Consider the following 22,926-nt stretch of genomic DNA (forward strand, 5'->3'; position numbering starts at 1 on the left):
TGGGCTTGAGGAAGGAACTTTTCTGTGGAATCTGTTCCAGAAAGGAAACATTTTACCATTATCTTTTAAATTCTAGGGACTTGCAGAATTATTAACTACTGAGTATTTATTTGGGTAAGAACTGATAAGTATTTCATCACGTGTCCTTCAAATCAGACTCTATCCTTTCTGCTTGCCCCTTAGACAGCTAATCACCATTCCCTTTCTAATTTTAATTGGTGTGCTTGATGTTAGATCCTTTTGATTCTGTGAGATCTTGTTTGTCATTGCTGTTATACTTCTGCCTTTCTGTGACTCTTCCTCCAGTGTTGCCAGTTTAAATGACCTTCTTATGTTAATGTGGTGAAACTCAGTTCTTATAAAGTTAATCTCTTAGCTTTATTTATCCTTTCTTATTTTAAGTTCCAGAAGCAGCGAAAGGCTTAGGCTAGCACAGTTCTCTGTTGTGTCATGCCTGACACATGAGTCTATTGGACTGGCACTACTTCCTCTGTTTGCAGACTAAATGGGGAAAAACAAAGCCAAGATGGAAAACAGACACCCTGTTGTCAAGGGGCTTGACCAAGGTCACAGAGCAGAGCAGTTTGCAGAGTGTTCTGATTCCCTAGTGACTACTGTCCTAGTCAAACATATGGAAGCTGTGATGCTGCCTGCTGTGTTGCTGCTTGAGAATGTTGACAGTGACTAAGCTGGTTATCTTCTGAATGTTCTCTCCTTACAGTTACATGAAGATGATGCATAATTATTTGACAGCAGGTTTAAAGATGTATCTGCATATCTGAGAAGCAGACCGGGGAACAGTCATGACACTTCTGAGAAATGAGATTCAAAGAACTTGCAGGAGCGGCACCTGGATATATTGATTTTGCTCACAAATTTTCTAAAGTACTTGGCTGGTAAGATTTTCTTTGCTTGCTCAGTGTTCCAAAAGAGTTCTTTGGTTTAATACAGGTATTTTGTTTGCGTAGAAAGTGGAAAGGAAGCCTGTTGGCCTGCAGGTGAAGGGAAAGCCCTGATGCGTTTGTGGGAGGAAACAACAGTCATCAAGGCAATGCTCCCTTTTCCTCTGCTGGGAAGGAAGGGCTTCTGCTACCCCTGTGCTGAGGAGGAAACTGTAGTTCATGACAAGTTATAGTATGGTCATGTCCTTCTTTTTACATTGAAACTAAACTGCAGCCACAGACATATTTTCCCTTTCCTTAGCTCTTCTCAGATGTGACGCACATTTTTCAAGTCAACTTTGAAATGCCGACTACACTAGGAGGAGCTCTTCCTCTATGCCATCTCTCCCTGTTCAGCTACCTTTTCACTACACCTCTGAGTTGCTTTTGTATGGGCTGTTTACTCCCTGCCCAGCTTCCTAAACCCTCTGGACTTCTCTGAGCATGTAAGCTCCCTTCAAGGTATGAAAGAAACATTAATTCCCTGACCCTTTTTGACACTACGGTTGTTGGGCAGTATATGATAGCTTATTGCTGCTTCTGCTCTTTCCAAATGTTCTGCTCATTCGGAAGAGTGGCTGAGGTGCTCTGTAGTTTGCAGCTTTGCTGTGGCATTTGTTTTTCAGTATAGACAAAGCCCAGCCATGCAGTTCCCAGCATCCAGTTTCTCAGTTAGATGTCCAAGACAGTTTGGCCCATTTTTTCTTCAGTTGGGTTATTTTTTAGTACTGTAAGGATTATGCAGATAACTTACATATAGTAGTAAGTTCAATACTTTCTAGTATAACCTAGAGTGAGTTGGAAAACTCACCTCATAGACATTCATGTCAGTCATGTTTGATGACTGCTTCTCCCTGTTACATTCAGAAATTCAGGAATAGTGTGGCCAGCAGGACTGGGGAAATTGTTCTCCTCCACTATTTGGCATTGGTGAAACCACATATCAAGTACTGGGTCCAGTTCTGAACCCCTCAATTCAGGAAGTACTGGAGGGTGTCTAGAGAAGGGCAACAAAGCTGGTGAAGGTTCTTGGGTTCAATGAGGAGCAGCTGAGGGAACGGAGGTTGTTTAGCCTGGCAGAAAGGAGCTGGGGCCTTATCACTCTCCACAACTACCTGAAAAGAGGCTGTAGCCAGCTGGGGTGTGGCATCCCCTCCCAGGTAACCAACAGGACAAGAGGATATAGAGAAGAGGTTTAGGTTGGGTGTTAGGAGCAAATTCTTCACAGAAAGAGTGATTGGCCATTGGAACATTGGAATGGGCTGCCCAGGGAGGTGGTGGAGTCACTGCCCCTGCAGCTGTTTAAGGCAAGACTGGACGTGACACTCAGAGCCAGGGTGTGACAAGGTCGTGTTCGGTCATAGGTTGGACTCGATGACCACAGAGCTCTTTTCCAACCTAAATGATTCCGTGATTCACATTATGGGGCATTTCTGTCACAGCTGGCAGCAGACTAGGTGTCTGTGAGCCCTAAATATGAAGACAAGGACGTCACTCCAATATTCTTTACTAACGACTTACCGCGGGCACGGCACTCTCCGTGCTAGAGACTTTCGGGTTTCGTAGACGCTTTTGTGCAGAGGACGGAAGGAATTCCTACATTACAGCACAGGAGCGCCGTGCAAGGCTCCTGCCTCCGGGGTGGCGCTCACGTTCACGGGCGGAAGGAACACTGAACAGCCCCACGGGCCCTCAGTCTCCGCAAAGGAGAGCAGTGTCCTGCCTGAGCCGGTGCAGATGGACACTAGCCCGGGCAGCGCCGCTGCCATCCCAGCCGCGCTCTCCCGGGAACTACCGCTCCCGGCATGCCTCGCGCGCCGCCGGCCGCCAGCGCCGCGCGGTGATTGGTGGCAGCCGCGGGGAGCCTTTGAAAAGTTGCCGGGTGCGCGGTTCCGCTCCCGCGGCGGGGCTGGCCCGGCCCGGCCCGGCCCGGCAGAGCCCCCGGGCTGGGACACCCCGGCCGCGGGACACCCCGGCCGCGGGGTGAGGCTGCTTGCGGCGGGAGCGGGTTCTGTGGTGCCCGCGGTTTTCGCTGCCGGGGGCCAGCGGGGGCCGGGCTGGGTCTCCGGCTGAGGGCGCATCCACGTGCAGGTGGGGAGCCTGGAACTTTGGAGTTCCTTCCTGTTTAACGAGAATTTTGTAGATGGGGCAACAAAATTTCCATCTTGTAAAGATGTGGAGGCCTGTGCGTCTGCAAAGCTGTAGCAGTTTTCTGTTACGGCAAGCATTTGCGATATTTGCGCTTGCTACGTTATGAAAACCTTTGTTATGCCCGAATATCTCTATGAATTAATACCAGGAATGTTGCCTAAATAATGCTAAATAATAATAATGCCTAAATAAGCAATGTGTAACGGCGACGTGGAGGAGCATACGCATGTGTGTGCTTTGGGTTGTACTGGGCAGGACAGCGTGTGGTGCGGTAGAACTCAATGCCAATGGGTCAGCAAAGCCGAGTGTTGTATTCCAGCAGTGTGTGCTCTAGGGTTGAATGCTTACTGTGATTGCTCTGCAATTCACAGTCAGGCATCCAAAGATAATTATTTCTTGCCACTGCAGTATAGCATGAGAAGTTCTTGTTCACCTCATCACCGTGTAATTTCTAGCTTTCTTATGTCCCAGAAACATCTGCCCTATAGACATTGCTGACACTTCTGGTCTTACTGGTATGTTCTCATACGTGGTCAAATATGAGATGTAATTTAACAAAACTGCATTCAGGCTGGTAATATATATATAATGTGACGCAGACTTGCATGGGAAATCTGTAATACATTACATCATGTGTTCTTTAGCAGGGAGTTAGTGGAATTGTCCGCACAGTCATATTCAAATATCTTTCAAACGTTTTTTTTGTCTGCCCTGTAGATTGGGAAGCATGGCTGCTAAGAAACTAAGAAGAGCACACCTGTCTCAGGAAATGTGTGAAAGGCTGAGTCGCTATCAGATCACCACCTGTCAGGTGAAAGAGTTATTTTGTTTGTCAGGGTGGGTTTTTTGTGGATTGGTGGGGGTTTTTGGGTGTGGGTTTGGGTTTTTTTTGTGGGTTGGTTTTTCCTTTTTTTTCTTTTTTTTTTAATTTTATTTTTTTTTTGTGTGCGACTGTTATTTTAATGCATGTTGAGCTCACTTTTTGGTAGTTTCATTAAACTGGGAGCTTTACTTTCTATAAAGTAGGGAGCACTTCAGACTCTATCTGGCCTGCTGCCCTGTAAAAATAGAGCTTTAAAATGATGGATGCCTAACTAAAACATTTAAACTTTTATGTACTTACTGTCCCTGTGGAGGTAGGAAAGTCATTGAAGCAGCTCTGTGGAGAAGGGCCTGGAGGTCCTGGTGGACAGCAAACTGTCCCTGAGCCAGCAGTGTGTCCTTGTGGCCAAGAGGGCCAATGGGATCCTGAGCTGCCTTAGGAAGAGCACGGCCAGCAGGTCAAGGGAGGGGATCCTGCCCCTCTGCTCAGCCCTGGTGAGCCTCACCTGGAGTGCTGTGTCCAGTTCTGGGCTCCTCAGGACAAGAGAGACGGGGAGCTCCTGGAGCTGGTCTGCTGAGGGGCTTTGAAGATGAAGAGGGGATTGAAACATCTCTTCTACAAGGAAAGACTGAGGGAGCTGGACCTCTTCAGCCTCAAGAAGAGATGACTGAGAGGGGACCTCAGCAATGTGTAAAAGTATCTGAAGGGAGAGTTGCTAAACCTGTGGAATATGTATTAATTTTGGACAGGTTGCGTCAGTTTAGTCCCCAGCCTGGATTTCTAGGTTGCGCTCTCTGAATTGCTCTGTAATCTTTCAGGACTTCTTATGTCTTTCCCTCTTGGAGCTAATGAAAGTCACAGGACAGAGCTACTATGAGGTGCAGAAGCTTCTTTGTAAAGTCAGCCGAGCTTGTGCTCCCAAAATGCAGACAGTAAGTGTGCACGTGTTGATACTGTTTTTGATACAATATCTGGGAAAAAGCTGAACATTGTTGCTCATCTTGTTAGCTGGGAGGCTTGTGGTATCTCAGTTTTACTGCACAATGGCATAATGTTTTTATTTTTAAATGTAGGTCCTTGATGTACTTTAGGTTGTTACAGTTGCATTTATTAGGTATCATTGCCCCCTGAGATTGTTCAGACTCGCAGTTCTGAGTGCAGTAGGGAAATAAATCATACTCTCTGCCAATCCAGCACATAGAAAATGCTTCTAGCTTGTATCCTGCAGCTAAGAAAATAAAATTTTTGTTTACTACAAGCAAATAATAATAATTTTGGTATAAATTTAGCTTAGATATAAAAGCGGTGCCAAGAATTGGAGTGATTCTGAAAATAATTTCTTAAGGACATCTTCCACCCATGGTAATAATGAGTTGTAGTGTGCCTTAGGCTACAGTAGCCTAACTGGGAAGGGTGCAAGAAGGAAACAGGTTAGCTGCAATGCAGTGGCAGCATTTTCTCTTTTGAATTAATGTGAAAAGATGTCTTTTAGAACAGAAAGGATACAGACAGTTCTGACCTCAGTCAATGCAGGTCCCTTTATATTCCTTACAAAAATAATCCATGTCCAAATGTGTAATTGGCATAATACTTACAGGACTAATTCTGTGAAACTTTAAAATCACTAATATGCTGCAACAAAGTTAGTAATAGAAGAAATAGTATGAATTTTACTGCATGTATTTGAAGCTAGGAAATTGGTAATGAACATTGATCAGAGAATTTTACAGGGTGAAAACAAACCTTGTTGAATAGGAGCAGAGACAACTTCTGTCGCATCATGATTAAGAGCTTATTATTTAATTTTGTAGTAAGGGAGAGAAAAATGACTTAAATTTACTTTGTGAGCTATAAATGGAATATAAATACAAGGAAGGGTCATAAGCTAAGGGCAGACTATAGCTGAATATAACAGTACTTCTCTCATTGTCAAGTGTTAAGTCATGCCAGGTTGTTGAAAGCAAATATCATTTTCCTATTTCCATTTTAAAAAAAGCCTTTTCTGATTTGCTTGTTTTCTTTTGCTATTTTCCCTCCTTTTGTAGGCTTATGAAATGCAACTGAAGAAGTCTGTCAATCCTTCTTCAGCCTTTTTATCCACCACACTTTATAGTTTGGATAGAGTCCTGCATGGTGGAGTGCCTTGTGGATCACTCACAGAGGTAACTTGTTTAATATACTTTAGTTGAGAATTCTGCCTAGAAATCAAAAGTCACAGATAGTCCAACCTATCTTGTGTCAGGTGCTTCAAACACAAAATACACAAAAATGTTTGGATGAGAGCAGGCCTTGCCAAGTGCTTTTCTTTGTCTACTGTGGCAAATTGTCACAGTAGAGGAATAAAAATGAAAAGTTACAAAAATCTTACTATGAAGAAAATACATTTTTTTTTTGTATCCTGTAATCAAGCTAGATTGAATTTGATCTCTGATAGAAGCGACTTACGAAATCTAACAGTGATTGAAAACATACTAGAGTTTAAGCAACACTGAGCTGAACTCTTATATAATGAGAGGCTATTAGTTTTTAAAGATTCTGAGTGTTTCTTTCTGTGGACAATGGAATGTGCACCATGCAGGGTACCATAAAAATGTTTAAGAATGCATCCATGAACATAAATTGATCTGTCAGAATTAATATTTTCTTCATATCTAGGTGTAGCTTTGTTGCCAGTTTCCTATAAGAAATTTAGGTCAGAAGAACTTAAGGTGAATACTGCAAGTCTTTAAATTCTGGGAGGAGCAGCTTGCTGAATTCTGTTTCTTTGAAGAAGAGCTGTTCCTATATAGTAGGAAGTCTATGTAGTCACGATACATGTAATACTGAGATTGTAACTGCTGCTGTTGAGCATAGTGCCTTCAGCAGGAGATGAGCTTTTGGTTCCTAAAAATATCTTTTTCATCAGCAAATCAGTGGCTTGTCTTTTCTTATGGATTATGGTTCATGTGGTCAGCTGATGAAATAGCACAGTCCATGTTTGAAAAGAAATGATGCTTGCTTGCAGCTGCAATCTAGCTTTCCAGGAGTTCTGTGTGGTCCATTAACCATTCCTCACTGGAGTCAGGGAATGGCTGTTCACGTGCTTACGTTGCTTAAACTTCCGAATTGTGCTTCTTTAGTTGAAATGCAGAGCCACTGCTGCAGAGGCAGAAGCAAGAAATAGGATAGTAATGTCTTTTCAGTGATATGATGATTTGTCCTTGAGCTTGTGACTGGCTCAGGAGTGGTGCCCAAATGTTTGGAATACTGAATATGAACTTTTCTTCTGCTAAAAAGAATAAGTGGATGCGGGTCCTAAGAGCCACATGGTTAATTTATGAGGCTGCTGATAAGTGTCATAAATATTTGTCTTTGTTCTTAATCCTAAATTGAGCTGTCATTCAGCAGTCAGTGCAGTCTGGCTGATGTGTTCTCACCTGAAGACCATGTAGAATGGCTCTAGAGCAGTAATAGAATTCAGGCTTGCTGATTGCCATGTTCTTGGCATTGCTCCATAGGGAGATCTGGCAAAAAGCAGTGGTCAACATGCTGGGAGTTTTAGGGGAGTTTAGCTGACCTTTAAGTTTTATGTTGGTTTTGTTTTGTTTTAAATTTGATTAAAAAGTAAGCTCTGCAAGCAATTGATCTCAAAGTAGGGATGTCAAATACAATTTTCCTGAGATGATATAAAATAATGCTTTACAGGAAGTTAATTCAAGTGCCTAATTTTCCAGAGCTATATATTTTGTACACTTCTTAGCCTGATTAATTATCACAATGCTCAATATCCCTCCCCAGTGTTTTCTTAGAATATTTAGCCTTTAAGTATAAGAAAACATGAGCAACTGTTGATAAACTGTATTTTAAGAGTAGTCATAGTTCCTATGTATCATTGTAATTGAAGTTATTTGAGGGGGAATGTGTATATTCAAAGATTTTATCTGAATGTAAATGAAAAGCGCAGCACCAGGAAAGGCAATATTGCACTTTGAAGTTTTCTTCTGGAAAAAATCTTCTGAATGTGATTTTTTTGTTCTAAGATATTTTGGATAAAAGTGAAAGGACATGCCTGGTGCAGTTCTCTACAGTGGGAGATTTCACCAAGGGAGGGAGATGTTGACGTCTGTACAAGACATGTAGTGGATGAAACCAGAACTGCAAGCCCTTGACCTGTGCCTTGGGCTTGGTTGATGACTGATACATAACTCTTTAGTCAGAAATAACATAGGGATAACTAGGTAGGATCCAGAAATGTGATGAATAATGCAAAAGATTAGATATGTCCAAGAAAAAATAGAATAGTGCATTGCTTTTTATTTGCCTTTTAGGTACTAAGTGTGGAAAGCAATTAGGGCACCTCTTAGGGGTTTTTCAGCAAATGAAAAGACAGATAACCATTAACTATACAGAAACTGATCTTCTTTTCTTTTAAAGCCTGGTTCTGGAGATTTTAGAAAGCTTTTTTGCAAGAGTCTTGAGATCTAAGGTAGTTTAAAAGGTTGGCAGCACTCTTGAGTGTTCATCAGGATTACTAGATGAAATTTTAGTCAAAAGTTATCAGTTTACTGCTGCTGCTGGTTTGATGCTATGCTTCTGCTGCTTTTATGCTCTCCTGCAGCTTATGAACACTTTCAGGTCTTTTTCTCTTTTTTTCTGGATTTGAGTGATTTTTGGGTTTAACAGTTTTAATTTTTTTTTTTTTGCAATTCACTGGACCATAACTGACAAGTAGATTAGGTTGTCTTTTGGCATATTTGAATTAGACAGATATTTTACGTCTGAGAAAAGCTCTCTTCAAAAGTATGCTGGATGCAGCATTTACTTCCTGACTGCTAAGGCTAAATTATTGTCTCTCTGTTACTTTACCCAGCAGTGAGGGTGGCTGGAAACTTGGAATCTGAGTACCTGATCAGAAGGATTAAGACTTGTGGTGGTATCTTCTGTAGCCAAATCTCCTTGCTTTTTGAGTACCAGAGGGATTTTATTTGCATTACACTGTCTCAGACCATTTTTTTTCCCAAGCCACTATTAGCTTTTAAATTGGAGACTAAATCATAGCTGAAATTCTGTGGTCAGAGCTTTTGGCCAAGTTTTATAAGGAAAAATTAGAATAGTTTCTTTTTTGAATATTGAGGAATTTATTCTTCTGGTAGATGAAGAATTAGCTCCTTGTCATTTCATTCAAACCCTACAGATGTGCCAGAGAAAATAGTATATAACTTATTGAAAAATAATTTATCTCTGCCTAATAAAAGGTATTTTTAAAAACTATTGTGGTCTTAATGTTTCTATCTAGGTGATTTTTTTTCAGAGCAAATTTAGAGTAAAATAAACCAAACTTTTTGCAGACATTCAATTTAAATTTATTAGAGGAATTCCAAGTAGGTTTCTGTTGTTCGAAACACTTGCTGAACCAGTGGTAACTGCAATAAAATGTTGTAGTTTTGTAAAATTATTCACTATGGATTATTTAAAAGTCTGTTTTAAGGCCCTTTAAAGGAATGCAGACTAAACAGTAAGTATTGTTGTTTTTGGGAATGCAAATGTGTTCTTGCTCCATTGGCTTGCATCCTTGTACTGCAAGGTTCCCTCATTTTCTCTGATATGATGCTCATATCCTCAGATATTTTTATAGCATCTCTGCTGAATTGGCTTCTGTGACAGCCACTGAAATGGATCTTGCTTCTAGTGCACCTCCCAGACGAGGCTGAAACTAAAATGTTTTTATGAAGTATCCTCACAATTGTCCAAACATTTTAATTTAACAAATTCGATTGATGCCCTCCCCTCATTCATTTCAAGTCCCCTTTTTAACAAGAAGCAACTGGTGAGATTCATTGGCAATTACAGCCTAAGGAATGTGTATTGCCTCTGTACTTTTGATAGATGCTTTGGATTCACATTGAATTGAAGCAGATATTGTTGATATGTTCGTTTGTAATTTAAGTACACTGGCTGGGGAACAGATAATTGCATAAATATGACTGATTCCTGATCTGTAATTCAACAAATGCACTGTGTGCTTCTAAACAAAAATCACTTAATGCTTCTCTTGCATTAAAGCTTCAAGTAGATTGATTGATATAGCTTGACTTTCAGGCCTTGTTTAAAGACAAAGGTGATTAAAGGGATTTTAACCAACTGCTAACTGTAGCTACTGTGATCCTTCAGTGTTTCCCTGTAAATTTTCTGTGCTTCAAGTCATGCTGCTACTGCTTAAAACAAAGCCATAGCAATACTGTAATATCTTGTGGTGAAAGTATTTGTGCTTGAAACTATTGTGCATGTGGTCTTAAAAATCAGTTTGAGTGTCTGTCTATTGTAAAGTTTGGTTTTTAAATTTAAAACAATAGCTCTGTATTTAGGCCTTTGTTCTGGCAGTACTAGGTGTTTTGAGACAGCATGCTTTGTTTTACATTCAACTTACCTGAGAGCCTCGCTTTTACACCCTGCATTATTAGTTTGTTGCTATTAGCATAAGAATGAACCCATCACTCTGTTTTCACTGCCTAAAGTCACTTTGACTTTGTTTTTGCTGGTTTTTTGCCCTCCTAGTATTTATGATTTCATCATCTCCCTTCCCAGAAGCAGTGACAACCTGATATTGTATTTAAAGACCCCCTGTAGTAATAATGAACTTGCAATTATCTGAACACAGAGCCCAGTATTCAGACACAATCTCTGAAAGATCCACAGTGGATAAAGAGCAGTAGTCTGCCATCTCTAGTAGAAAATACTGCTCTCAGAAACTGATGATCTCCTCAAACAATGTGTTCTTTGTATCCTTTTTCTCCTCCAAATCATACTGGAACCTTTTAATACAAGCTGAACATGCTCTCTTTGAGTGCTGCTTCACCACAGGGGCTTTCAGTGAGCACAGGTGGAAGCTTAGAATCAGGGAACTGGTCTGGATCACTGAATGGTGTTGGTGTTGAAATATGGTAGTAGAGAATTAACACTAATGAAAAAACACACACTGCATAGTGCAGAGTGTAGTCTCTGGGACAGAAAAAATCTGTCTTGTGTATATATGTGATTCATATTGAACATTCAACCTTTATAAGATATAAGCAATTATCCTTGTGATTTCTAGGAGAGAAATGGTTTAACCAAGGTAATGATGGTTTATAAGGAGATGTTTGTCTGTGAGCTCAATAGCTCTGGACTTAGTTTTCAGCTCTAAAAGCCATTGATGACGTGTGAATGTCAACTGTGAATCTTTTAATTCTGCTCTGTTTTAGAAGGTAGCACAGGGATAGATGGAAGAGAGCTAGGTGTCTCTAGGAAAGATCTTGTAAGGTGAGGGGGAGAGTAGGGGACCTCAAATTTGAAAGGTAATAATGATGTCAAAGAAAGTATAAGCATAATGCTCTGTCTGAAAAGCTTTTTTATTCTTCAGGGGATGAATTTGTCTGCAAGGTACAGATCCAAGACTAACTGCAAATTGATCTTTGTGGGCTGTGTTCTGTCTGTTCATGGCTGTTGTCTCCTTTGGCAACTGAAAGAGCAGAATTGGGGGAACACTGGCTGATGGGACTTAGATAAAAGTAGAACTATGATGAAGTGAATGTTATGTTGCTAATCTTTTTCCTTTCAGATAACTAGCCCACCAGGTTGTGGCAAAACTCAATTTTGTATTATGTTGAGTGTTCTGGCTACGCTGCCTGCAAGCATGGGAGGACTAGATGGGGCTGTTATATACATTGACACAGAGTCTGCATTCAGTGCTGAAAGGTAAGATGCGAAATTCTAAAATGCACACAACTTTTTAGCACCTCTTGGAACCTTTGAATATTTTCTGAGCAATAATTGTGTATTTTTAAATACTGATGGTAATTATTAAATATTTCTCTGGTATATGCAGTTATTCCACAGACAAATTAATTTAATAAAATAGTTTGCTCACCTTCCTAATTTGTATGAGGTTGCAGATTCCAGTCCTGGTGTGAAAAGGTGGATGGCATGATTTTTAATTTTTAAATGGTCTTATGAGTCCTGTACCTGAAGTCTTGCTTTGCAGTTTGGTTTGTGGAGTTAACAGGATGTTAATTAGAGGATGTAAAGTCAGAGCATTTTGGCTACAAAGGCAATGGAGGTTTTCCCCAGTGAACAGTGGGACTGACATTGCCAGTTTTCCTTTAGATTTCCATCCTATTTCTGTTGAACAGGGCCTCGTGCCCCCCTGCATTTGATTCCCTTCTGCAGTAACCTGGCATCTTCTGTATCCTTAAGCAGCTATGCAGTACTGTACTGTAGCGCCTTATTTCTGTAACATCTCTGGTTCTTCTAACATCACCTGCTTGGCCCATGCAACCCAAATGGCTCAGCTGTGCACTTCAGCGTGCTTGAGTGCTGAATAGACATGCTGTGCTGGATTGCTTCAGAGTTACACATGCTGCTCGCCACTCTTCCCATATTAACCGTTGAAATAATCCTGTAGTGTTTCATTGAATGTAGCTCTAATTTATTTTACTTTGTTACCAGCTTTGCTAAACTTTGAGGCTTTGTTTTTGAGATTTCAATTCCTTTGTCCCTGTTATTTGGAATGAGCAAGTTCAAAAATGATTAAGGGTCTGGGGAACGACAAGAAGTACAGTAGTCTCATCCTTGTTTGTGTAGAAAAATGGGCAGAAAGAGGTTCAGTGAAATAATTTATATATTTCAGATGATTTAGTACCTATAGCCATGGCATGGTTCTGGAGTATCAAGGTAAATGTATTTCCATTGATTATTCATTGCAAGTTATTATGGGTGAGAAGGTGGGATTTCTAACCCTGCTTTTTGTCAAGTTAACGTCACAGAAGTTTGACGTATAGTATGTCAAAGAAAAAAGCTTCAAGCAATGGCTCTGTAAAGTATCATGCTTCCTCCTTAGACACCATTTATTTCAGGTACCTGAAATGTAAATATTAAAAAAAAGGTAGGCCCTAAGGAATGAGTTAAGACTTGTCACTTAGAAATGAGTGCTAAAGAAAAGGAAAGCAGATGCAGATGAAATTGAAACTGCTGAAAATGGAATAGGATGTAGAAAAGGAACATGACAAAAACATTGTTATTAAGGATAAGAATATTTATTTATTAAATCATATATAGTATTGCTCAGTTGCAAATGATAAACACAATTTCAGCAGACTGACTATATCTTATACTTTCTGTGTTGCATCCTCTAAGGAGCTGAACCATGAGGGCCAGGGAGGTGCACATCCCCTTTTCCCAAGGTGGTTGGGAGCTAGAGCATTTGCCATTTGTGGAGAGACCAAGGACTTGCTCAGTGGAGTGTAGAGAAGGCATTGAGGCAATCTAGCAGTAGCCTTCCCTTGCCAATGAGGAGGCCTGAAGGAGATGGCACAGGGGTGTGTGCTGTGAGAAAGCAGGCATACATAGAGCTTCATTTCTGGGCTGATATATGGAGGAACTTTACAATTCCTAACTGCCTTTGTGGTGAAAAAGCTTTGCCCAGAGAGGTTGTGCTGCCTCCATCCTTGAAGGCTTCTGAAATAAAGACTCAAGTAACTTGTTCTGACATCGTAGCTGGCACTACATTGAACAGGATGTTGCCTCAAAATCTACTGAGCTCTCTTTCTAAATGGATTTTAAATTTGTTTTCCCTAAAATCTCTTCGTGTTTTAATGAAAGGAGCCTAAGTTTAAAGAGAGATAACAAGTAAGTTGTGCCCACAAGTATAATCCACTAGATGCCACTCTTCTCAAGCTATAGGTGGTGGGATATGTCTGCTTAAAATATAAACAATTAAGTATTTTTTGTTAATAAAAATTAAAATCTTTATTGTGGAAAAAAAATTCTGTCGAATGGATCTTCTGTTTCTTACCAGCTTGTTAGATTTCTGTGGTGATACAAAGCCCACTCCATGATTTCACTGCAAGGTAATGGTGAAAAGAAAGATGGTTAGAGTTGGAGAGTAGTTTTATTTAAATGAAATTAATATTTACATAAAATAATTAGAATAGGAAAATGCTTAGTCGTTGAGTGGAATCTCTGTTATGAAACTTGAAGAACTTACTCAGTAAGTAAACTTTCCTTTTAGAGGGGATATGCCCTTTCTTTGCATACAGGCACATGATGTCTTTCCCTAGTGTACCACTGACTCAACATCACTGGAAAGAGAGCCTAAGTGTTCTGACTTCCACTATTTCACTCTGACTCATACAGTATGCTTTTCCTTTTAAAAAGATTCCCAGTCTTAGTTGGTATCTGCTTATCAGAGCTTTGCTGTGTTTGCTTTCTGAATACTTGATGCTGTATTATCTTTTATTATTCTTTTTGCAGTATTATGCCTTCTGTTTTTTGTTGTTTTTTTAATAGGTTGATTGAGATAGCAGCAAACAGATTCCCTACTTATTTTGACTCAGATGAAAAGCTGCTCTGCATGTCTCGTAGCATCCACCTGTACCGAGAGCTGACCTGTTGCAGTGTTCTGAAGAGGTATTCTCTTCCAGAGCTTAATAAAATACAAGACAATTCTGACTGGATTGTCTATAACAGTATTTTTTTTTTTGTATCAAAGTTTTATGAAGAATAATTAATTTGAGACCTTTTCATGTGGATACCAGCATGGTCTCCAGCAAAGTTACACTGTTCCAGAAAGATTGACATTGCTCTTTTCATTTCATAGCATATGACTAATTCTCTTGATGCTTTTTAATTTCTATGTGATCTGATTCTAGTAACCCTTTAAAGGGGAATGTTCATGAGACAGGTATTCTCTTGGATTGTCAAGAGACCATAGTATGAGAGTTACATTTTCCATGAAATTGATGTTTGTTCCTCTGAAGCAGTTTACTTCCAGGAAGATGGGGATTCCTCCAGCAGTGGGAGAGAGAAGTTGTTTAGCAGTCACCAGCCTGAGTGCAGTGTTGTATTGTCATGTTGTTACCTTATATTATTTTTTGAACATAAGTTGCAATGAAAATTAAGTAAGTTATATTTTAGCATCATGTTGTGTGTTTTATGTTAGTGGGAGAATTATTGTCAGAATAGTTTTTTCTTCTAATACAGCTTTGAGAACAGCTAGTAGCATATTAAAGAAAAATTGAATGGCTTGAGTTGGAAGAGAGCTTAAAGGTCATCTAGTTCCAAACCTTCTATCATAGGCAGGGATAGCACCCACTTGGTCAGGTTGTTCAGGGCCCCATCCAACTTGGCATTGAACATGTTCAGGAATGGGGCATCCACAGCTTCTTTGGGCATCTGTGCCAGTGCCTCACTACCCACTGAGAATTCAGGAAGAAATACTTTAATCTAAGTCTCTCTTCTTTTAGTTTCAAGCCGTTTCCCCATCTCCTGTCACTACCTGCCCATGTAAAAAGTCACTCTCCCTCTTACCTATAAATCCCCTTGCAGCGCTGGAAGACCACAGTGAGGCATAGTTTCAATGCCCACTTTACTTGCTGTCTACCATTCAGGGGGTGTACAGCATATTATTGCTAGCTAGAGGTCTTGCAAAACTCTCTTGTGGAAAGGCCCTGCCTTGGGCCCACTGAGTCTCAGATTCCTTTCCAAATCTTCTTAATACATGGAGGTGGTGTGTAAGGAGGGAAAAAGTGGGACTGACTTTAATTTTATTAAAGGAATCTTGATTTTAAAAATTTCAGTGTTATAAGATGGTTCTTTTGTGTAAATAATGCTATCACTGACTTTTTTTTTTTAGGATTATGTCTTTGGAAGAAGAAATTATTTTGAAGAAGGTTAAACTTATAATAGTTGACTCTGTTGCTTCAGTTGTCAGAAAGGAGTTTGATACAAAACTCCAGGGCAATCTGGCAGAGAGAAGTAACTTTTTGACTAGAGGAGCATCAGTGTTGAAGTATTTGGCAGAGGAGTTCTCAATACCAGTAAGTTCTTCCTCCTTTTCTAAGTTTTTGCCTTACAGTATCAAGTAATAAAGAAGAAGGAGAATGACGGGAAGACAGAAACCAGACAATTATTCTAGCAGGAATCTTTAAGCAGGTACCAGTTGGAATATAGCTGGGAAATAGAAGAATAGTAATGGTTCTTCTGTGGGATTTTTTTTTCCCTAAGATTTCTTAGAAATTATTTTTATTTTTTGTTAATTTGGGACTTCAAATAAGAAAATATTAATAGTCTCCACCTGTCTCTGTGCTTTGGTTTTTTTGTTTGTTTGTTTTTGGTTTTCTTAAATCCTACATTTTCTTGCCATTAAATATTGTTTATCCTGACGATTCCTTTGTACTGTGTTCTCACTCTACCTAATGCATGCTCTAGGTAGGTGAAGATTTTTTCTGCCTCTGTTTCTCTTACTTAAGTTGTTAGAATCTCAGAAAGGCTTATGCTCTGGAACACTATGAATTCCTTTTGTAGCTGATAATGTATGCTAATTCCTGCAGAAGGGAAGGTAACAGCTCACCAAATCCTTGTCTGTAGACTTGCCCATAAAACGCAAAGGAAGACATGGACACTCAGTGCAAAGACTGGGTAGACCTGATTGAAAAGTGCCGTAGAAGATGTGAACTGTGTAGATGTGTTTGTGTGTGTGTTTATTTTGTGATCCACAAAGGGTCATTTCAAAAGATATCATTGAAACTCAACTCTTTCAAGTATTTCCTGGTATGGATAACCTACTCATCACTCTGATGTAAGAGAGAAGAGAAGCTGGGGTAAGCATGTGGGTAAGACTGGTCACTGATGCTCCTGAGGTCACAGATACTATCACATCAGAAATAGGAAGTGTGGAACTGGCTGATGTGCCTTTAGAGGAATGGATTTCCTTCTGCCATGTGACTTCTGAAGACTTCTGATGTAGAAGATTAAACCCTGCCTAAGTGCCTTTAAAGTTCATGTACAAAAGATAGCGTCCCAGTCAGTGCACTCAGTAAAGTTTATAGTGCCTGTTTATAAAGCCAGGAAAAAATTGTGTGTAATAATGTACACTCTGATATTTTGAGAAAATATGATGCAGTCCTTTGAGAAAGGGGAGAAATTTTATGAGACGATACTATTTTTCTCTATTTCTCCATTTTCTTCCCCTTTAGATAGCCCCTGCCCTGCCTTACACCTTCACTGAAATGGTGAAGCTGAGCTGGATTTGAATCTGACATTTCAGGCTAGTGTGTGTTGTGCATCTGCAAGTGTTGGTGCATACTGCAAAATCAGTCTGCCGTTCCATGTGTTGCAATAACTTCCCTTACAGAGTATCTGAGGTTCTCACTGTTAATAACTGTGTTGGCATTATTTCAGATGTTTTTACTTACCTAGAAAATAATAAATATAAATTTGGGACTAAGGACATTAGTAAGGTTGCAAAGTGATTTAGATCACTAATAAATTGGACACATGAATGTAACTCTTCATGGCACAATCAGTGCAGCTAAGTACTAAATTGGGCAACAATTAGGGAGATTCAATCTGAGGCTGATAGGATTTGACCTTGAAGTCAATCCTTTTGGCTGTAGCTAAAGGTCTGGTGAAAAACTATGAGTAGTTGAACAAGGGAATTGTAAATTAGGAGATTTCAGCTATAACTCTGATTGGAGCAGTATATCTGATGTTGACAGTCCAGAGAGGGTGGTAAAAAAGCATCTTCCAGAGAACAGCCTTGAAAATGAATGGGGGAGAGCAGTCTTAGTGAAGAAGACATAAGGTGCTTACTTTGTTTAGCTTAGCTAAGGAAATGTTAAGGGCTTCTTCATTAGTCAATATGCACCTACTCAGTGAAGAGGTATTTGATAAATCTTTTTGGCTGAAACAGGTGTACCACAGTTCTGTGGTTGGAAGCTGAATTAAGCAAGGTCAGACTTCAAATAAGGGGTGTGTCCTTACTGGACTAATTAATCATTGCAATGCATTACTAAACATAAATAGCTGTTCATCAAGAGTATGTTGAAGTGGGCATTCCTCCCCCATTTCCTAAAAGGGAAATGGGTTCAAATAGGGTTAAGTTTGTGGAAACCCTGTGCTACCTTGTTATGCTGGAGTTAAAAGGGTTTTAATACAGTTACTTTTGTTGGCATTGTAAACTCTCTAACTGTTTACAATTATAGTGTTTGTGGTGTCAGGTTATTGAGTTTGATGTGCAAAAGTTGCTAGTGGTCATAGTTTTTACCAAACTCAAGAGGAGCTGTTTCAAACTCAGGTAGCTCTATATGTTATTAAGTATTTGGAAAAAAAGTTGGCCTTGATTATACCAAAACTGATGGTGGTTGTTCATTAGCCTCTCTGCACCTCTATTTTCAGGTTGTAAAATGGGGCAGAACTTCAGTGAGAGGATGTTGTGAGGATAGGGTTGTTACTAATAACAAGGAGCTTGTATTGAGTCCAGGACAATATATAGATGCACCTTGGAAAGTAGCAGTTGCCATCCTTTATTGGGGTTCCCAATATTCCGATGGAGACCTGCCCGGACTTGTCCTGCTGCTGAGTCCGAAAGGCGGCAGCTGGGGTGGTTTTACCCCAGCGACACCGTTCGGCTCACTCAGAGGCTGCAGGCGGCTGCAAGCTTGCCAGAAGCCCCAGCGGACGGTATTCCTCAGTGGAGAGACTTTAGGCGATGGTGAAGGAAGGAGTCACTTCTGCCAGAGGGTTTGATCCAGAGTATTTATTCCAGCTACAAAGTTCTGAATCCCGTCACTGCTCCAACAGAAGTGCTCGCCACGTGGCTGGAGTGCCCTTTTAACCTGGGGGTAGGGGGAGGGGCAGGGACAGGTAGCCACCAACCAGGTGAGGGGGAGGGGTCCCAGGGGGAGAAGAGGCACCTGAGCTGACCAATGGCCACAGGGGGCAGGGAGTATCTTTTGAATCTACCAATCATTCCACACCTTGTCTCACAGCCAGGGCTCCTGGGACCGGGAGCGGGGGGACAGGAGAGAGGACTTCACCTTTGGGAGGGAGGAGACACACTGCAACATCTCCCCCTTTGTTTTGTTTTAAAATGAAGAGGACTGGGTTTGGGGGGCGGAAGGCTCGCCAAACCATGGCTGGTAAGTAGGGTCCTCTTCCTCAGGAGCGTCAGTGTTAACTGAGCCTTCTGGGTCCTCCATTGGGGCTCGGGGGCTTCTTGATGGTAGACTTCAGGAGGGGAAGATGAGCTTGGAATCAACTTATAAAACATGCGCTTGATTAACCCAAAAGCTATGCTAACAACTACAATAACAATAACTAGAGCAGACAGTACAGAAAACACAGATTTCAGTATAGATCCCAACCAGCCCCAGAGTCCCCATCCCTTGAACAGTCCACTCAGCCAGTCGTCTGTTTCTCTCTTGATGTCGTTCACCATGGTTCTCATTTTGTCAACTGTGGTATGGATGTTCTCTGCTTTTGATGACAAGTTGAGGCAGCAAAGTCAGAGGCTGTTGCTGTGGAGAGAGAGATGTGATCTTGTCCAAGGGCTTTGGTCAAGGTGGTCCATACATTTGCTTTGGGCTGAGGGACTATCCAAGAGATCGCTGGTGGAGTGATCATGAGCAGGAGGATGAGGAGCAGACTCGGTCTCGTGGTGCCTCGACACTGCACACGAACAGCGGGATCTAAACTGGTAAAAGGCAACTTAAGACAGAAAAAATTATTACAAACTGTTCCCAATAGGTGTAAATGGAATTTCTTCCAGGGAACACGCGCGGCGTTTCCTTCTCCAGGCAGCATTAGCCACCTGGGGCACTTCTGCAGACTCCCCTGAGACTTTGGGGACATAGGGCCTTACCCATTTAGATGGAACCTACTTTAAACCAGAAGGGGTGGACATGCAGGTGTATCCACGTCCCCATGTCACTAATTTGTAAGGTCCCAGTGTCTGCCAAGTCTCAGGGTCCTTTACTAAGACTGGAGGCTTTTCTTTCACTGACATCTGACTGTTCCCCCCAAAGTGGCGTATAATTGGTGGATTCAGGTTGTCAAAAGAACAGTTCAGAAAATTAATGGTGAAAAGTGCTCTGGACAACTGGATGTGGGGCGGTTTGATTTTCAGCACCTGATTTTGCTGGTCCAGGACTCTTTTGATATCACTGTGAGTCCTTTCTACCACAGCTTGACCTGTAGGGGAGTGTAAAATTTAAAACAGTAGTAGTAAATGAAAACTTAATCTCTGTCCTGAGATGAAAAAATAATAATAAGCATATTAATTGATTGGTATCATCTTAGCCACTGAATGAAGCTAGTGAATGTGGTTTGTGATTGTCATCTTTTGCTTGACCTAATTTTTTGTTGTCGAGGTTTTTCGTGTTTCTTTTTGTTTGTAAAGTACAAAGAAAAGCAAAGTTGTTTGGGGTTTTTTTTTAAAATTTATGGACATTAGCAAAGCTTAAGTTGGTTCTCAAAAAGTGACGTATGATGCCTGATTGACTTTTTAGATATTTTCTTCCTTGTAACTTAGCAGTAAGCCCAGGTTCATTCTCGGCATTTGCAGTGATGTTAGAGCAAGAGGCAGCAAAAGGTTGAGATCACTTATGGCCGATTGGCAGGTGACCTGGCATCCATACTGATGACTGAACAGTCTCTGAAGCTTTTGTCTCCATGGGGCACTACATAGCAGTGCCCCTTTTTCCCTTTACTGCGCAGAGTTGTAACCAAAACGTACTTTTTATTCTCCCAGGTTTGGTTGGAACTAGCCAGTCAGATCAAAAGCAATTCCTGGAAGCTGAGAAGGACAGCTTGATTATCAATTGAACAAAATCCCCTTTCTTTTTGAAATCCAGTGAATATACAAATCTATATGAAAAATTTATTACCTTCATATGTTAATAGAGCACCTTGTAGTTGAGAGCATTTGGATCTGAATGTCTTCTCTTACCATGTGAGTTGATGCTATCTACCAGATTTCATATTTAAGCAACAGTCAGTCCTATATGCTTCCTCTGTAGCTTCCTGACTTCCTTAGCCTTCTGAAAAAGAAAGAAAGTAAAACATTTGGATTTTCTTTCTTTTCTTCCATATCCACCAGAAACTGTATATTATTAGTAGATGGTATTTGGTGAAAGCAATTCAGTGTTTGTGCTAGTTAAGAGATGTCTCCTTTTCAGTAAAGAGCTAAAACTAAAACCCAATATGACAGGAATTATTGTTGAGATTTAAATATTTACCTTATAAAATTTGTTGTTCATAGACTCTGATTTTCTAGTCATTAATATTCAGAAAATAAGTGAAGCTGGCTGGGCATCTCTGTGAAAAAGTACTCCAGTAGTGGCAGTTGCAAAACCAAACTGCTTTAAGCATTCTTTTAAATGTTAAGTTGAAGCTGATGATGAAATTTGCTTTGAAAAACCCTAAGGCTAATCAAATTACAACATTTGCTGTCCTTTATGCTTTTGTCTGGACTATGTTCTTAGATCACTGAAGTGAACCTCTGTTATTTATGTTCAATATGTTGATTATTGTTACCAGCAAATGTGTAATAATAGTATGGTCTGTTCATTTTTATTTATTCTTTCTGAAAATATGAAGTAACTTAGGATGAGAGACTTTAATCTCTCATGTGTGGTTTTATTAGAGCAAATGAAAGACAAACCTTATGTAATTATTCTCCAATACTTTTATTTTCTATGCTAAATAAATTAACAGTAGTTCAAGAAGCCCACAAGTTCCACAGGTAATATTTTTCCCCATTTAGAATTGACATGCTCCATTTAAAAGCTAAAACGACAATTGATATTTATGACAACAGATCTGTCACAGTCCATTTTCTTTTCACACTGATCTCATCGATGTTAGTTTCAGTGCTTCACAATCACTATGCTCCTGAAACTTATACCCAACATTTTAATTTACTTTAGAAAGCCAAATGTTTAGCTAAATGTATATTTGCTTTTAGGATGAGTAAGTTTTTTTGTCTCAAAATCACTTCATATGGAGAAATTACTTGACATCTTCAGTGCCTTTTCTGCTGTCTTTTGTTAAGTGTGTTTACTTCTATTGTCTCATCTTCCTGCAGTAAAGTGTCTCAAAACTCAAGTGCTTCTGTTGGCATAGAGGGAATATTCAAGCTGTTAGTTTTCTTTTTGTTTATAATAAGTATTCCCATTTGGCTCCATTCTTGCTTCTTTTTATTCTGTTTCCATATAGATGGTTGCTTGTCACCTCCTCTGTACTTTAGCTATTGCTGTTCTGATATTTGAAAATATTAGTTTATGGAACACAAAACAAATTCCAAAATAAAAGATTCCTGAAGAAAAGGTGTTTAGATGCCAGTTCCCTTTGAATTGCATATGTATAGAGTTTGGTAAAAATACATAGTTGATTTATTGTTACATTGTGTAGCAATGCTGTATGATGACTTTTCCAAAATTATGGGGATACATTAGACTTTCAGGTTATTTTGGCTATATCAGAACTGTAAAGCTGCTGAAATGCAAACTTTATTTTTATTTTTAGCTATTTTAAATTGTTTAATACCAGTGTTACTTTACTTGCAAAACTTAGAGAATTGGTTCCACTTTGAAGTTTTCTAGAAAGAGAAATCTCTTACAAGTTACACCACATTGAATCATGTGTTTCTTTAATGAAGAGTTAATGTTATCAAAAGAACTGAGTTTTCAGAATTTAACTAGCCGTATTTAGGCTAGATGTGGTTCGGACTGTTTCTAGTGGTAAGAATTCCATGGAAAGTATGGGTCCTTTTCTGTTAAACTGCTGGTATTTATGTATAGTGTTGTGTCACTCAAGTTTTAAGCATATTTTGGGTTTACATATATAGGTGATCTTGAATACCCTTTCCAGCTGCTAATAGAAGCATCTTCCTATTTCTACATAATCCCACTGAACTCCTGTCCATCTGCTTGCTCAGGTTTTAAGTAATAATGTAGTTCTCCTTTCAGTCTGTGGCTGCTACTTGTGTTGTTCCTCTCCCTCTCCCTTCGTATGCGTATCTTTCATACGTTTTCCAGGAAGTTTTTATGTTTCTCTAGGTAGCAGCATGAAAGCTAAAACAATGTGACTGATTAGAAGACACAGCAGAGCCTTTGAACCTGCACAATTTTATTAAGATAATTCACCAGGTTCTTGGAGAAAGTGAGTAGTCCTCTGATCAACTCAATAGGATGAAAAGATGCCAGTGTTTTATGCGAA

General features: G+C 40.0%; 1 protein-coding gene across 30 annotated transcripts in view; it reads left to right on the forward strand.

Moving 5' to 3' along the window:
* Positions 1–22,926, forward strand: part of RAD51B (RAD51 paralog B) — a 417,280-nt gene that overhangs the window by 33,250 nt on the left and 361,104 nt on the right. For all 30 annotated transcript variants that reach the window (XR_011000000.1, XR_011000001.1, XR_010999998.1 and 27 more), the window contains exons 2-7: positions 3,810–3,903; positions 4,734–4,847; positions 5,961–6,077; positions 11,492–11,628; positions 14,218–14,337; positions 15,563–15,746. Coding sequence is in view for 21 of the 30 variants with exons in the window: in XM_068193163.1 (XP_068049264.1) it covers positions 3,820–3,903; positions 4,734–4,847; positions 5,961–6,077; positions 11,492–11,628; positions 14,218–14,337; positions 15,563–15,746 (756 nt within the window). In the remaining 9 variants the exon portion in view is untranslated. The remainder of the gene's footprint in view (positions 1–3,809; positions 3,904–4,733; positions 4,848–5,960; positions 6,078–11,491; positions 11,629–14,217; positions 14,338–15,562; positions 15,747–22,926) is intronic.

This window comes from Anomalospiza imberbis, chromosome 6, assembly GCF_031753505.1.
Source record: "Anomalospiza imberbis isolate Cuckoo-Finch-1a 21T00152 chromosome 6, ASM3175350v1, whole genome shotgun sequence".
Classification (NCBI taxonomy): Eukaryota; Metazoa; Chordata; class Aves; order Passeriformes; family Viduidae; genus Anomalospiza; species Anomalospiza imberbis.